At 62.8% G+C, this 15,289-nt stretch overlaps 3 protein-coding genes across 6 annotated transcripts; 2 read left to right on the forward strand and 1 right to left on the reverse strand.

The window, feature by feature from the left end:
* Positions 1-91: 91 nt before the first annotated feature.
* On the reverse strand, positions 92-5,209 carry PORCN (porcupine O-acyltransferase; the record flags this gene model as incomplete). Of its 2 annotated transcripts, XM_080635728.1 has the most annotated exons (13): positions 5,013-5,209; positions 4,228-4,420; positions 3,599-3,642; positions 3,321-3,502; positions 2,748-2,878; positions 2,327-2,341; positions 2,092-2,217; positions 1,473-1,573; positions 1,049-1,125; positions 912-975; positions 574-659; positions 385-495; positions 92-228 (listed from the first exon to the last, which is right to left on the reverse strand). In XM_080635728.1, exons 1-13 carry the CDS (start codon positions 5,146-5,148, stop codon positions 127-129), a joined length of 1,368 nt encoding a protein of 455 aa, XP_080491854.1. In that variant the 5' UTR covers positions 5,149-5,209. The 2 variants fall into 2 exon arrangements, with proteins under 2 accessions (XP_080491854.1, XP_080491853.1); XM_080635727.1 differs by having other exon boundaries at positions 127-495.
* Positions 5,210-5,362: 153 nt separating this feature from the next.
* CDK20 (cyclin dependent kinase 20) lies at positions 5,363-13,534 on the forward strand. Of its 3 annotated transcripts, XM_080635658.1 has the most exons (10): positions 5,363-5,757; positions 6,168-6,281; positions 6,746-6,934; positions 7,251-7,372; positions 7,461-7,523; positions 7,608-7,731; positions 9,050-9,205; positions 9,604-9,968; positions 11,232-11,387; positions 12,188-12,314. In XM_080635658.1, exons 1-8 carry the CDS (start codon positions 5,683-5,685, stop codon positions 9,916-9,918), a joined length of 1,158 nt encoding a protein of 385 aa, XP_080491784.1. In that variant the 5' UTR covers positions 5,363-5,682; the 3' UTR covers positions 9,919-9,968; positions 11,232-11,387; positions 12,188-12,314. The 3 variants fall into 3 exon arrangements, with proteins under 3 accessions (XP_080491784.1, XP_080491785.1, XP_080491786.1); XM_080635659.1 differs by lacking the exons at positions 11,232-11,387; positions 12,188-12,314 and adding an exon at positions 13,400-13,534; XM_080635660.1 differs by lacking the exon at positions 6,746-6,934 and having other exon boundaries at positions 5,364-5,757.
* GATA1 (GATA binding protein 1) lies at positions 13,255-15,090 on the forward strand (the record flags this gene model as incomplete). The annotated part of the gene is made up of 3 exons (XM_080635795.1): positions 13,255-13,545; positions 14,195-14,320; positions 14,721-15,090. Coding segments are annotated over 3 exons (741 nt in total), but the record flags the coding sequence as incomplete, so codon positions are not given.
* Positions 15,091-15,289: the final 199 nt, after the last annotated feature.

The following is a 15,289-nucleotide window of genomic DNA, read 5'->3' on the forward strand; positions in this document are numbered from 1 at the left end:
TCAAGCCATGAACCATCGAGACGAGGCTTTATTGGTCCTAGAGCGGCCACATGGACCCATAGAGAGGAGGCTCTGGGGGGGGCTGCTCTATGGTCCCCAGTAGCTCCCAGTAGCTCCCAGTGCCCCTCAGCGCAGCAGCCGGGCCAGCACCCAGCAGCCCAGCGTCACCCAATGGCTGGCCCAGTTCAGCTCCGACCACTTGCGGATGGTGTAGGACATCCCATAGCCCTTCATGGGGGGGGCAAGAGCACAGCGATGGGGGGGGGACCCCACACCCTGACCCCCAACTTGTAGAACATCCCATAGCCCTTCATGGGAGGGGGCACCCCACACCCTGACCCCCCACTTGTTGGAGGGGGGACGGATGTGGTTTTGGGGTCCCACCTGCTCCTCAATGCTGTCATCGGCCTCCAGGTCAAACAGGGCACCCAGGTAGGAGAGGTGGAAGAGAGCGATGGCGCCCAGGGCTCCATTCAGCGCCCGCACCCATAGGGCCTGGGGGAGGAAAGGGGGGGGTCTATAGGGAGCCCCTGCACCTCATAGAGACCCTATAGGACCCCTCCCATCACTCACATCCTTGTGCCGATGGGAGCAGCTGGGGGGGCAGCGCTTGGAGAGGACGCAGGCGTCAAAGATGGCAGCGAGGCGCTGGCGCAGCACTGGCAGGGGAGGGCGGGGTCAGCGGTGGCCACGCCCCCTCCATTCATGAGCGTGGGGCAAGCCCCGCCCATTCCCTTTGGCTCCGCCCCCCTCCCCAGGCCAGCCCATTCAGTCCCACCCTTAACCACCACCCAATCACCAGCTTCCAGCCATCCCCGCAGCCCCGCCCATTGGCCCCAGGCCCCGCCCACGTAGCAAAGCTCCGCCCCATCCCCTGGCCCCGCCCCCGGCCTTAAAGGGCCAGCGCTGACTGTGCTCGGTGTAGGTGATGAGCCCGAGGGAGAGGAGGACGGCGGCCAAATGGAAGCTGAGGCCCTGCAGAGACATGGGGGGGGTCAGAGGGGATTTGGGGGTCCCAATGGGGGGGTCAGGGGCTCCCGGGGCTCACGTGCAGGAGGGCGCTGGCCGCGTACGTCCCCAGCACGGCCGCGAAGGTCCCCAGGCGCCGGGCGGTCTGGAACACGTCTGCACCGGGGCCACCGGTTCACCCAGGGCCTCCCTCCCAGTATATCCCAGTATATCCCAGTCTACCCATTGTAACTCCCTAGTCCCTCCCACTTTATCCAAGTCCATCATGGTTCATCCCAGTCCATCCCAATCTACCCATTGTAACCCCCCAGGCCCTCCCAGTTCATCCCAGTCCATCCCAGTCTACCCACTTTAACCCCCAATCCTTCCCAGTCCATCCTATTCCATTGCAGTCCATCCCAGTCTGCCCATTATAGCTCCCCCGTCTGCTCCAGTCCATTCCAGTTCACCCCTTACAACTCCCCAGTCCCTCCCAGTTCATCCCAGTCCCCCCCCTCACTCACACGTGTGCAGCCAACGGGACATGGGCAGGTTCCAATTGGTCACCACGTCCGCCATGGACCGCGGCAGCTCCACCCGCAGCGGCCGCGACACCGCCAGGTCCCTTTAAGAGAGATGGGGGGGCTGGGTCAAACCACTTGGGGGGGGGGGGTTGGGTCAAACCACTTTGGGGGAGGTCACACCAGTGGGGGGGATCACAGCACTGGGGGGGGTTGGGTCAAACCACTGGTGGGGGGGTCACACCAGTGGGGGGGGAGGGGTGGGTCAAACCACTGGGGCTGGGGGGGGGTCAAACCACTCGGGGAGGGGGGGATGGGTCAAACCACTTGGGGGGTTGGGTCAAACCACTCGGAGTGGGGGGGGTTTGGGTCAAACCACTCGGGGAAGGGGGGGTCACATTACTTGGGGGTTTGGGTCAAACCACTCGGGGAAGGGGGGGGTCACATTATTTGGGGGGTTGGGTCAAACCACTCGGGGAAGGGGGGGGTCACATTATTTGGGGGGTTGGGTCAAACCACACGGGGAAGGGGGTGGGTCAAACCACTGGGGATGGGGGGGGGGTCCCCACTGCATCCCCCTCTCTTTGCCATTCCCATTCCCACTGCCCCTCCCAGTGCTCACCAGTGGAGGTGGTCGTGGCGCAGGGAGGCCCCGGAGCCGCTCAGCGTGGCCGTGGCCTCGGACAGGAAGGCCACGAAGTAGTTGCTGAAGTGGAAGGAGAGGGCACTCTCGTAGGCCCGGAGCCACCTGGGGGGGGGGAGGAGCAGAGGGGATAATGATGGGGGGAGGGGGGGGCACATTGGGGGGTGCCCCCCCTTTTGTCCCTGCACACCCCCCCCCCAGTTCTGCCCCTCACCTGGCCAAGATGCTCCTGGGCAGCAGCAAGGAAAACAGAGAGAGAGTCAGGAGGGCGAGGGGGGGGGCTTGGGGTGATTTTGGGGTGTTTCAAGGTGGTTTTGGGGCTGTTTAGGGACATTTCAGGGTGGGTTTGGGCTGGTTGGGGGGGGGGGGGTGGGTGTATTTCAGGCTGTTTTGGAGATGTTCCAGGGGGTTTTAGGGTGTTTCTGGGGTAGTTTTGGGGTGTTGGAGGGTGTTCTTGGGGTGCTCCAGGGTGGTTTTGGGGTGTTCAAGGGTGTTTGGGGGTGATTTTGGGGTGTTTCAGGATGTTTTCGGGGTTCTTTTGGGGTGATTTCAGGGTGTTTTGGAGTGTTCAAGGGCGGTTTTGGGGGTGTTTCAGGGGGTTTTGGGGGTGATTTTGGGGTGTTTTGGGCTCTCACTGTTGCAGGGTGTGGGCTCCGTACAGCGGCAGGAGGCAGGAGAAGAGGAAGGGCGCCAGGCACGTGGACACCAGGAGGCAGAGCAGGGCCAGGCCCAGGCTGCGCAGCCCCTTCCGGGCCCAGGCCAAGCTCTGGGGGGGGGGGGGGAACCCCAAGACACTGACACCCCCTTAACCCCCAACACCCCCCAGTCCCCGTGACCCCCAATGTCCTTGGGCCCCCCCATGTCCCCATTACCCCAATGGCATCCTGCTCCCCATGTCCTTCAATCCCCCTCCATGTCCCCAAATGCCCCCATTCCCCCAATGCCCCTGTCCCCCCCCATGTCCTCCAATGTCCTTGTCCCCCCATTGCCCCCCATGTCCTCCAATATCCTTGTGTCCCCATTGCCCCCCATGTCCTCCAATGTCCTTGTGCCCCCAATGTCCTTGGCCCCCCATTGCCCCCCATGTCCCAATGCCCCCCATTGCCCCCCATGTCCTCCAATGTCCTTGTGCCCCCAATGCCCCTGTCCCCCCCATGTCCCCCAATGTCCCAATGCCCCCGTTACCCCCCCCCCCTTCCCCCACGTACCAGGGGGGGCCCCTCCACCGCCCGTAAATAGGCCCCGAAGGGCTCCCAGGGCCCGAAGACGACGGAGCCGGGCGAGCAGAGGTACCCCAGGACCTGGGCGGGGGTCGGCTCCCCCCCCGCCCCCCCCCGGTCCAGGTCAAAGCCCAGGGACACGGCCTTCATGGCCACCACCATCTGCGCCCCTGACCCCCCCCCCAGCGGGGTTAGCGCCTCCCAATGGGGAGGGGACCCCAATGGGGGGGGACCGAACCAAAGACTTGGGGGGGGGGGGGCCTCACCTCGCATCTTGTGCCAGGTCACCGTGTCCACCATGTGCAGCTCCCTGTGGGAAAGGGGGGGGTCCAAGCTCATCCCAGTTCATCCCAGTTCATCCCACTGCCCCCCTACTCCAGTTCCCAGCATCCCCAGTGCATCCCAGTCCTCCCCATACCCCCCTATACCATCCATAGCCCCCCATAACTCCCTACCACCTCCAGCCCCATAGCACCCTCTACTCCCTATACGCCCCCCCATTACTCCAGCAGCAGGTAGCAGAGCACCTCTCCCCTATCTCTCCATAGCCCCACTGCCCTCCATATCCGCATTAGTCTCCATTGCCAACCATTATCCCCCATATCATTATAGCTTCCCATTACCTCCATTACTCCCCATTACCCCCATATGCCATTACCCCATTGCCTCCCATTGCTCTCATTGCCCCCATATGCTCATCACCCCCCATTACTCCCCATAACCCCCATTCCCCCCCCACCCTCATTGCCCCCCATATCCCCATTACCCCCATAGCCCCATTCCCCCTCATTACGCTCATTGCCCGCCATAGCCCCATTGCCCCCCATTACCCCCCACATCATTATAGCCCCCCATATCCCCATCACCCCCATTGCCCCCCATAGCCCCCCATTACCCCAGCAGGAGGTAGCAGAGCGCGGCCAGGGCCAGGCAGAGCCCGCGCTGGCGGCGCGCGCGGCTGAGCGCGAGGGTGAGCGCGCAGAGCGCGCTGAGCAGGGCCACCCACAGCGCATGCGCGCCGAAGAAGTGGTGCAGCGCGAGCAGCCCCCCCGCCGCCGCGCCCGCGTGCTTCCCGCCCCGCGGCAGCGCTGGTGGGGGGACGGGGGGCGAGACCAATGTGTGTGTGGGGGGGGGGAAGGGGGATACAGACACCCCCTTCCCCACAATGGTGGCACCCACCCCAATGCATGGGTCAGCCCCCCGCCCCCCCCGTGATGGGTGAATGGATGATTTCCCACCCCCCCCCGCCACGGGGCATGGCCCAAGGGATCAATGGAGGGGGGTCCCCATGGAAGAGACGCCCCCCCCCCCCCCCCGTCCCAATGGTGTAACCCACGTCTATACAAGGGGCCCCCCACCCGGGCATGGCCCAAAGGGTCAATGGAGTAGGGTGCCCATAGACCCATAAAACAGAGAGACGCTCCCCCCCCCCCCCCCAATGGTGTAACCCACGTCTATATATGGGGTCTCCACCCGGGCATGGCCCAAAGGGTCAATGGGGGGGGATGGACACACAGAAACGCCCCCCTCAATGGTGTCGACCCCCCCACCCCATGGCTGAGCCCCCCCATGATGGGTGAATGGATGAGCCCACCCCCTCCAAGGCCTGGGGTCCCTTTAACCTCCTGACCCCCCCATGATGGGGACCCCCCCCCGTTCCCCTCATCCCCCCCCACTCACGCAGCCGGTGCAGCAGCCGCGCCCCGAGGCAGAGCAGCAGCAGCGGCCAGAGCTGGGCCAGGCCCTGCCGCGCCGTCGGCACCACGCAGCCGGGCAGCACCTGAGCCGCGAACTCCCGCGGCGGCAGCGCCGCCATCGCGGGGACTCGGAGCGGGGACCGGCGGCCTCCGGGACCCCCCCCCTTCCTCCCGGGTTCCCTCGACCCCGGTCCCGCAGCCCCCGAGACCCAAACCTCGCCCGGCGCCGCCGCGCTGAGGGGCCGGGCCTGAGGGAGGGAGGGAAAAGGGGCGGAACTTCCTCAGCCACCAATCAGCTCCCGCTCTGCGGCCCCGCGCAGCTGTGTTGGCCAATCAGAGCGCGGCGCGCCCAAACGGCGGGGCCGCCGTTGCTAAGGGCGGGATGTGGTTGTTGCGGCGCGGGGGATGATGGGCGAGGGGGGCGTGGCTCTGTGGGGGGAGGGGCCTGTTGCTAGGGGCGTGGCCTGGTTGCCAGGAAGCAGCGGCGTGGTTGCTAAGGGGCGTGGTCTCGTTGCTACGGGGCGTGCCGCGGTTGCCTGGAGACGAAGGGGCTGGGGGAGCCCTGCCTTCGCGCGGTGCATTGTGGGCCGGGGGTCGGACCTCCAGTATCCCACAACACCCTGCGCGCCCCCCCGCGTCCCAGTGCTCCCAGTATGGACCAGTACATCCTGCTGGGCCGCATCGGGGAGGGCGCGCACGGCGTCGTCTTCAAGGCCAAGGACAGGAAGGTGCGGGCCTATGGGGCTCTGTGGGGCTCGGGGGGCTGCGGCCTGAAGGGGGGGAATCGGGGCCTATGTTGAGGCGGGAATTGGGGCCTATAAAGGACGGTTTGGGTGCTTTAGGGGGTCTGTGGCCTCCATTGGGGCGCATCTGGGGCCTTTGGGGCCTCTATAGGGGGCTCTGGGTGCTTTGGGGAGGGTCAATGGCCTCTGCTGGTGGGGATCTGAGTGCTTGGGGGGCTCGGGGGCATCTAGGGGGGAGCTGGGTGCTTTGGGGACGTTTGGTCCCTATTGGGGGGCATTGGGGTCCTTTTAAGGGGGGATCTGGCTCCTTTGCGATGGTTGCAGTGCCTCAGGCCCTCTATGGGGCTCTGTGCAATGGGGCCCCCCCTTTGTCTCGTGTCCCCCCCCCCCCCCAGACCGGCGAGCTGGTGGCGCTGAAGAAGATCCCATTGCGGCGCCCCGAGGAGGGGCTCCCCCCCCAGACCCTGCGGGAGATCAAGGCCCTGCGCCACATCGAGGAGCACCCCCATGTACGTGTGGGTTCCCCCCCCATAACCCCCTTATACCCCCCCCGTACCCGCCAACCCAAGCTCCTCTCCCAGCAGGATACAGGGGTTGGGTTCCCCCCCCCAGATATTGGGATCCCCCCCAGATGCTTTTGTGCCCCCCTCAAGTCCCTTCAACCCCCCCAAACCCATAGCAGGGCCCTCCCACAGCACAATAGAGGAGTCCCCCCAGGGACCTCCCTGTCCCCCCTTAACGTTGGGGTCTCCCCAAACTCCTTCCCCACCTCAATTTTGTGTCCCCCCCCCATTTTCAGGCTGTCCCCCCAATGTAATCCTGGCTCCCCACATTATTGGGTCCCCCCAAACTCTTACCCCCCCCCATACCTTTATCCCCTCCCCTTGACACCCATGGCTGCCCCCCTATATTCCGCCCCCCAAGCCCCCTTACTTATAGGGTGCCCCCCCCGTTATCCCGGTGCCGTTCCCAGGTTGTCCGCCTGGGGGCGGTGTTCGCCGCGGGCCCCGCCGTGGTCCTGGCCCTGGAGCTCCTGGTCGGGGACCTGGGGGGGCTCCTGCGCTCGGCCCCGGCGCCCTTGGCCCCCCCCCGGGTGCGGGCGCTGCTCGCTATGACCCTGCGCGGCCTCAGCCACTGCCACCGGCATCACGTGATGCACAGGGTGAGGGGGGGGGGCACCCCAAAACTTGGGGGGGGGGGGCAGCGAAACTGGGGGGAGCCAGCAGTTGGGGGGGGGACACCATGAAACTGATGGGGGTGGGAAATGGGGGGGGGGGAGCCCAAAATGGGGGTACCTTAAAAGTCCCCCAAAAATGGGAGGGGACACCCCAAAATGGGATGATCCAAAGCCGGGGGGGAGGGCTTTGAGGTGGATACAGGAGCTTATGGGAAGGGTTTCAAGGCTGGGGGGGGGACTCAGCCCCAAGCTCTGGGGGTGCCCCCCCCTATATCCGTGTCGTCCCCCCCCCCAAATGCAGGACCTGAAGCCAGCGAACCTGCTCCTGGATGCCCACGGCCGCCTCAAGCTGGGGGACATGGGGCTGGCGCGGGTGCTGGGCCCCCCCTGCGCCCGCCCCTACAGCCACCAAGTGGCCACCAGGTACCAAACCCCCCCCCCATCATTGGGGACCCCCCCCCGGATATCGGGGTGTCCTCCCCCCATCGCCCCTTGTTTTGCTGCTGTTTAGGTGGTATCGAGCCCCTGAGCTGCTCTACGGCGCCCGGGACTACGATGAAGCTGTTGATATATGGTGAGTGCCCCCCCCCCCCCGTCTCCAATTGGGCTCTTCCTGGTGTGCATTGGGGACCCCCCCTTGATGTTGGCCCCCCCCCAGGGCCGTGGGCTGCATCTTTGGGGAGCTCCTGAACCTGTCGCCGCTGTTCCCGGGGGACAACGACATCGAGCAGCTCTGCTGCGTCCTGCGCGCGCTCGGCACCCCCAGCCCCAGCGCCTGGCCCGTGAGCCCCGGGGACTGGGGGGGACAAGGGGGGGTCCCTGTTGGTCTGTGGGGTACAATGGGGGTCAATGGGGTGCAGTAGTGGTCAATGGAGGTCTTTGTCAATGGGGTACAATAGTGGTCAGTGAGGTGTCGCTGTTGGGCAATGAGGTACAATGGGGGTCAATGGGGTACAGTAGTGGTCAGTGGGGGTCACTGATGTTCAGTGGGGTACAGTGATGGTCAGGGGGGTGCAGTGGTGGTCAATGGGGGTTATTGTTGGTCAATGGGGGACAATGGTGGTCAGTGGGGTGCAATGGTGGTCAATGGGGGATCCTTGTTGGTCAATGGGGTACAGTGGTGGTCAGTGGGGGTCCCTGTTGGTCAATGGGGTACAGTGGTGGTCAGTGGGGGTCCCTGTTGGTCAATAGGGTACAATGGTGGTCAATGGGGGTCCCTGTTGGTCTATGGGGTACAATGGAGGTCAGTAGGGGTCCTTGTTGGTCAATGACATAGAATAGTCATCAATGGGGGTCACTGGTGTTCAATGGGGTACAATGGTGGTCAATGACGGCCTACTGTTGGTCAGTGGGTGGTCAAATGGGGGTCCTTGTTGGTCAGTGGGATACGATGGTGGTCAATGGGTGTCAATGGCGGTCAATGAGTATCAGTAGCAGTTAATGGTGGTCAGTGGGTATCAATGGCAGTCAATGGTGGTCAGTGGGGGTGAGTGGCCATCAGTGGTGGTCAATGGGGGTCAATGGGTGTTAATGGCAGTCAGTGGTGGTCAGTGGGCATCAATGGTGGTCAATGCGTATGAGTGGCAGCCACTAGCGGTCAATGGCGGTCAATGGGTATCAATGGCAGTCAATGGGTGTCAATGGTAGTCAGTGGGTATTAGTGGTAGTCAATGGTGGTCAATGGGTATCAATGGCGGTCACTAAGGATCAGTGGCAGTCAATGAGGAATCAGTACTGGTCAATGGGTATCAATGGTGGTCAATGGCAGTCAGTGGGTATCAATGGCGATCACTGTCAGTCGCTGGGTGCTCAATGGGGATCAATAGGGTATCAATGGGGAATCAATGGGTGGCCCGTGGGAATCAGTGCGTGTCACGTGGTCGCGCAGGAGCTGCGCGCGCTGCCGGACTGCCTGACGCTGCAGTTCCCCGTGCCTCGCTGGGGGGTCGCTGTTGCTCGATAGGGATCAATGGGCGCTCGCTGTCAGCCAATGGGGCTCAATGGGGGATCGATGGGCGCTCGCTGTCAGCCAATGGGGCTCAATGGGGGATCGATGGGTGGCCGATAGGGATCAATGGGGGGGGTCACGTGTCCCCGCAGGAGCTGCGCGCGCTCCCGGACTACCCGAAGCTGCGTTTCGCGCGCTGGGCTCCCGCGCCGCTGGAGCGGCTCGTGCCGGGGGCGGGGCCGCTCGCGCGGGACCTGCTCCGGCGGCTGCTGCGCATGCGCCCGGCCCGGCGGCCGCGCGCGGAGCAGGTGCGCGCGCACGTATGGGGAGGGGGGGTGGAGGGGGGGGTGTCACGGAGGGGTTAAGGGGGGGGCTCTATAGGGGGTAATGGGAGATGGGGGGGCTCTATGGGGGGTAATGGGAGATGGGGTTCTGTGGGGGGTAATGGGAAATGGGGGGCTCTATATGGGGTAATTGAAGATGGGGGGGCTCTATAGGGGTTATTGGGGGATGGGGGGGCTCTATATGGGGTAATTGAAGATGGGGGGGCTCTATAGGGGTTATTGGGGGATGGAGAGGCTCTATAGGGGGTGGAAATGGGGAGGACATGGAGGGGATTATGAGGGTCCTGGGGGTGATGGGGGTCTATAGGGGTTATGGGGGGGGGTCCCACGTGAGCCCCATGACCCCCCCCATTCATTCCTAGGCCCTGCTGCACCCCTACTTCTTCGGCCCCATGGAGCTGACCCCCCCCCCACTGCAGGGAGGGGCCCGGCCCCCCCCCCACTTTGACCTGGACGCCCCCTTGCTACCGGCTCTGCCCCCCCGCCGTGCCCTGCGGCCCCCCAGTGAACCCCCATTGCGGGGGTCCCCAATGTTGGTGGGGGGAGCACCCATAGAAATGGGTGCCCCTCCCCCCAGCCCCGAAATGGTGCCAAAAATTGACATTTTGAGCCCCGGAAATGTCCAATCTGGGGCTAAAACCGGTGATTTTGGGGGTGAAGATGTGACATTGGGGTGAAAAAGCCACAGATGGGACTCAAAAGCACCGGATTTGAGCCCAAAACTGAGGTGAGGGATGGGAAAAGGCCCATTTTGAGCTGGAAAAAGATGGGTTTGGGGTTTGAAAAGATGAAAATGCTCATTTTTGGTTTCAAATGCCTGCATTTGCGTGGGAAAAGCTGGATTTTGGCTTTGGAAATGCAGGGTTTGGGCCTGAAAAGGCTCGTTTTGGGCTGAAAAGCTGGATTTTTGTGCCAAAATATTTAGTTTTGGGCTGAAAATGCTGTATTTTGAGCTGAAAATGTTCCTTTTGGGGTTTGAAAACCCCATTCCTGAGCAGAAAACATTGATTTTAGGGGGAAACCCCTGATTTTAGGTGTAAAACCCCCATTCTGAGGGCAAAAAAGCCAATTTTGGTGCAGAAACCCCCAAATTCAGTGAAACCCTCCCTTTTGTGATCAAAACCGAACCATTTCAAGGCCAAAATAACACTTTTGAGGGGGGAATTTGGGAATTCGGCGCTCAAATTCCCCAATTTGAGTTGAGGGTTCCCAAAACTGCGGCAGAAACCCCCACATTTGGGCCTCCTGCCTCCATTTCCCCCCTTAGAAACCCCATCTCAACCCCAAACCCACCCCAATTTGACCTCAAACCCCCATTTCTCTCCCCAAAAAAGCAAAGGTTTACCCCAAACCCCTCCATTTTCAGCTCAAAAGCCCCATTTTTGCCCAAATTGCCCTCTTTTCACCCCAAAACCCCTTCTTTCTACCCCATTCCGGCTGCTGTTTACGTGGGTCGTACCATGTCCCTGCGGGGGGGGGGTTCCCCTCTCTGGCTGGAGCTGATAAGACACGGGGGGGTCACTGCCCCCCCCCGCCCCCAACCGCCGCCACCCCGGTATCAGATAAGCCCTTATCAGTGCCCAGCAGCCACGGGGCCGTTACCGGAGGGGAGGGGGGGGGCACCCCTTTCCCCCCCCCATTGCTCCCCTTTCCAACCCCGCATCCCCCCCATAGACACCCATTGATGGGGGGGGGGGGTCCTAACCCCCAACCCACCCCCCCCCCCTTATCCCCAATGGGGATCCAATGTCTGGGTGGCCCCCCCCACGTTAAGGGGGGGGTGTCCTGAGGCCACGCCCCCTTTGCCCAACCCCAGGGCGGGGGGGCCCCCCCCCCCATCCGTGTGGCCCTCACTCAGAGCTGGGTGACAGAGCAGCAGCACCAGGTCAGTGCCCCCCCCCCCCAATGCATCCCTATGTGGGGGGGGGATTGGTTTTGGGGGGTCCAAGTGGCTCATTCTTGGGGGGGGGGGGGTCTCTGTCCCCCACAGGCCTTTGCGGGTATCCGGTACCCCGCATGGACTTGGTGACGTTGGGGGGGCCCGAAGGGGTCCCCCCCTTTGGAGATGAGGCCGGAGCCTTCCTAGGGCTGGGGGGGGCTGAAGGGCTGGAGGCAGGGGGGCTGCTGGCCCCCTACCCCCCCCCAGGTAACACAATGGAACCTTCCCTTTATCCCCCCCTTCCCCAATTACCCCCCCATTGACCCCTCATTTGTGTCCCCTCCCCCAATAACACAATGGAACCTTCCCCTTATCCCCCCCTTCCCCAATTACCCCCCCATTGTCCCCCCCCTCACTGCTGTCCCCCCCCCAATAACACAATGGAACCTTCCCCTTATCCCCCCTTCCCCAATTACCCCCCATTGACCCCTCATTGTGTCCCCCCCCAATAACACAATGGAACCTACCCCTTATCCCCCCCTTCCCCAATTACCCCCCCATTGACCCCTCATTGTGTCCCCCCCCAATAACACAATGGAACCTTCCTCTTATCCCCCCCTTCCCCAATTACCCCCCCATTGACCCTCATTGTGTCCCCCCCCAATAACACAATGGAACCTTCCCCTTATCCCCCCCTTCCCCAATTACCCCCCCATTGACCCCTCATTGTGTCCCCCCCCAATAACACAATGGAACCTTCCCCTTATCCCCCCTTCCCCAATTACCCCCCCATTGACCCCTCATTGTGTCCCCCCCCAATAACACAATGGAACCTTCCCTTATCCCCCCCTTCCCCAATTACCCCCCCATTGTCCCCCCCGTCACTGCTGTCCCCCCCCCAATAACACAATGGAACCTTCCCCTTATCCCCCCCTTCCCCAATTACCCCCCCATTGACCCCTCATTGTGTCCCCCCCCAATAACACAATGGAACCTTCCCCTTATCCCCCCCCTTCCCCAATTACCCCCCCATTGACCCCTCATTGTTTGTGTCCCCCCCCCCCCAGGCCGCCTGTCGCTGGTGCCTTGGCCGAGGGGGGGGCATTGGGGGGCCCCCCTGGGCCGCCCCCCCCAACCCCCCCAGAGCCCCCCGGTTCCTGGAGCTGCTGCAGCCCCCCCGGGGCAGCCCCCCCCCGCCGGGGCCCCTCCTGCCCCCCAGCGCCCCCCCACCCTGCGGTGAGTCACATGACAGGGTCTTGGGGGGGACTGGTCCATAACGGTCCATACTGGGTTGGACTGGTCTATACTGGTGTCCATACTGGGCTGTATTGGTTCATACTGGTGTCCATACTGGGCTGTACTGGTCCATACTGGTGTCCATATTGGGCTGTACTAGTCCGTACTGGTGTCCATGTTGGGCTATATTGGTACATATTGGCCTATACTCGGTCATCTTGGTATCTGTACTGAGCTGTACTGGTCCATACTGGGCTATACTGGTCCATATTGGACTGTGATAGGCAGAGGCATGGAAGTCTATGAACTGGAGAGGATACTGGGGTGCATACTGGTGTGTGCTGGTTCATACTGGGTCTACATGGGTCCATACTGGGTCTATAGTGGTGTGTATTGGTCCGTACTGGCCTTTTGTAGTTCATGGTTTGTACCGGTTCACACTGGGTTTATACTGCTCTGGCCTGGTCCATACTGGTTTATACTGGTCTATATTGGGGGGGTGAGCTGTGCATGCACACTGGGATGGTGTATGCTGGTTTGCACGAGCATATACTGGTCTATACTGGTTCTTACTGGTTGATACTGGGGAGAGTGAGTGAACTGGGGACACAAGCTCCTTTGTGCTGGAGCTCACGGTGCGTTATACTGGTGTATACTGGTACGCGCTGCTCTACACTGGCTTATATTGGTTTATACGAGTCCAAACTGGTTTATACTGGGCTCTACAAGTCCAAACTGGTTTATACTGGTGACTATTGGGCAGTGCGTATGACCTGCAGAGGCACCCTGCGTTGCACGATAGCATCTTACACTGGTATATACTGCTTGGCACTGGTGTATAATGGCTTGGGTTAGTGTATATGGGTCCAAACTGGCTTATACTGGGCAGAGGGGGTGAACTGGGGGTGCATGGGCTGCCTCGGAGTGGCCTGCAGGGGGTTGGTGGGGATCCATACTGATCCATACCGGTCCATACTGGTCCATATTGGTCCATATTGGTCCATACTGGTCCATATTGGTCCCTACCGGTCCATACTGGGCAGAGGCGCGGGAGTGCGTGAACTGCGGCGCGACGGCGACGCCGCTGTGGCGGCGGGACGGGACGGGCCATTACCTGTGCAACGCCTGCGGGCTGTACCACCGCCTCAACGGGCACAACCGGCCCCTCATCCGGCCCAAGAAGCGCCTGGTGAGGCCCCGAACCGGCCCCAAAACCCCCTTAAAACACCCTCAAAGCGCTCGAAACCCACCCAAAACATCGCGGACCGACCCCGTCCCCCCCCCCGCCCCCCGTCCCCCCATCATGGGCGCGCCCAAGATGGCGGCTCAGGCCGGGCACCATGGAGCCACGCCCCCTTCGCCAAGCCACGCCCCTCGCTCTAAGCCACGCCCCCCCCCCGAGCCCATTCAGCCCCCCCAAACCCTTCCCATTGGCCCCCATCACCCCCCAGTGCCCTACATTTCCCCTCCCAGCCCCCCATAACCCCCTCTTAGCCCCCCATAACCCCCTCTTAGCCCCCCATAACCCCCTTTTAGCCCCCCATAACCCCCTTTTAGCCCCCCATAACCCCTCTTAGGCCCCCATAACCCCCTTTTACCCCCCATAACCCCCTTTTAGCCCCCCATAACCCCTCTTAGGCCCCCATAAATCCCTCTTAGCTCCCCATAATCCCCTCTAAGCCCCCCATAACCCCTCTTAGGCCCCCATAATCCCTCCTAGCCCCCCATAACCCCCTTTTAGCCCCCCATAAACCCTTCCTAGCACCACATAACCCCCTCTAAGCCCCCCATAAACCCCTCTTAGCCCCCCCCAAGTCACCCCGTCCCCCCCCCCCCAGCTGGTGAGCAAGCGCGCCGGCACCGTGTGCAGTAACTGCCAGACCAGCACCACCACGCTCTGGCGCCGCAGCCCCCGCGGGGACCCCGTCTGCAACGCCTGCGGCCTCTACTACAAACTGCACCGGGTGAGGAACACCCCCCCCCCAGTGGAATGGTTCCTTCCAACCCTGGGGTTCATTGGGGGGGGGGTATGAGGGAGCCCTATTGGGCTTAGTGGTGATGGAGGGATCCATTTGCACCCTTTAAGCCCTGTTTCCCCCCCCCCCTCAATGGAATGGTTCCTTCCAACTCTGGGGTCCATTGGGGGGGGTATGGGGGACCCCATTGGGTTTGGTGGTGGTGATGGAAGGGTCCATTTGCACTCTTTAAGCCTTTCCTCCCCCTGCCCCCCCCCCCCCATTTGAATGGTTCCTTCCAACCCCAGGGTCCATCAGCCACTGGGGGGGATGTGGGAGATCCCATTGGGTTCAGTGCTGATGGGGGGGTCCATTCCCACCCCTTAACCCCTGTGTGTCCCCCCCGCAGGTGAATCGCCCCCTGACCATGAGGAAGGACGGGATCCAGACCCGGAACCGCAAAGTCTCAGCCAAGGGGAAGAAACGGCGCCAAGGGGGGGGGGGCTCCAGCACTGGGGTGGGGGGGGCAGAGGCTATGGGGGGGCCCCCTCCTGCCCCCCCCCAGCCCCCCCATGAGGACCCAGCTGCTCTCTATGCCCTCACCCCCCTCGTGCTCTCCGGACACCTCCTGCCTTTCCCCCCTGCCAGCCCCTTTTTGGGGGGGCCCGGGGGCAGTTACGTGTCCCCCCCAACCCCTGCAGCGGCCCCCCCCAGCCTCAGCCCCCAGCTGTAATGGGGGATGGGGGGGGTCACCATTACAGTTTGGTGTCACAAACGGACCCAGGCTCAGGCCTCGTTATTTGGGGGGGGCGGGGTTAGGGAGGGGGTTGTGCTCCCCCGGGTGCGTTGGGGTGAGGGGGACACCCCCTAAAATGCCTGTGCGAAATGGTCCGCCCCTCGTGTCCATAATGGTGGATGCCAAGATGGCGGCCTCCAGTGGGGCACGCCCAAGATGGCGGCATCCGCTTGGGGCGCACC

The sequence above is a fragment of the Psittacula echo genome, assembly GCF_963264785.1.
Source record: "Psittacula echo genome assembly, chromosome: 28".
NCBI lineage: Eukaryota > Metazoa > Chordata > Aves > Psittaciformes > Psittacidae > Psittacula > Psittacula echo.

What these genes read in the sequence shown, in the direction of transcription:
- CDK20 (XM_080635659.1), top strand. Translation starts at nt 5,683, where the DNA reads ATGGACCAGTACATCCTGCTGGGCCGCATCGGGGAGGGCGCGCACGGC. An exon ending in GGCATCACGTGATGCACAGG is followed by an intron (nt 6,935 to 7,250) that starts GTGAGGGGGGGG and finishes CCCCAAATGCAG; the next exon opens with GACCTGAAGCCAGCGAACCT. An exon ending in GGCGGCCGCGCGCGGAGCAG is followed by an intron (nt 9,206 to 9,603) that starts GTGCGCGCGCAC and finishes ATTCATTCCTAG; the next exon opens with GCCCTGCTGCACCCCTACTT.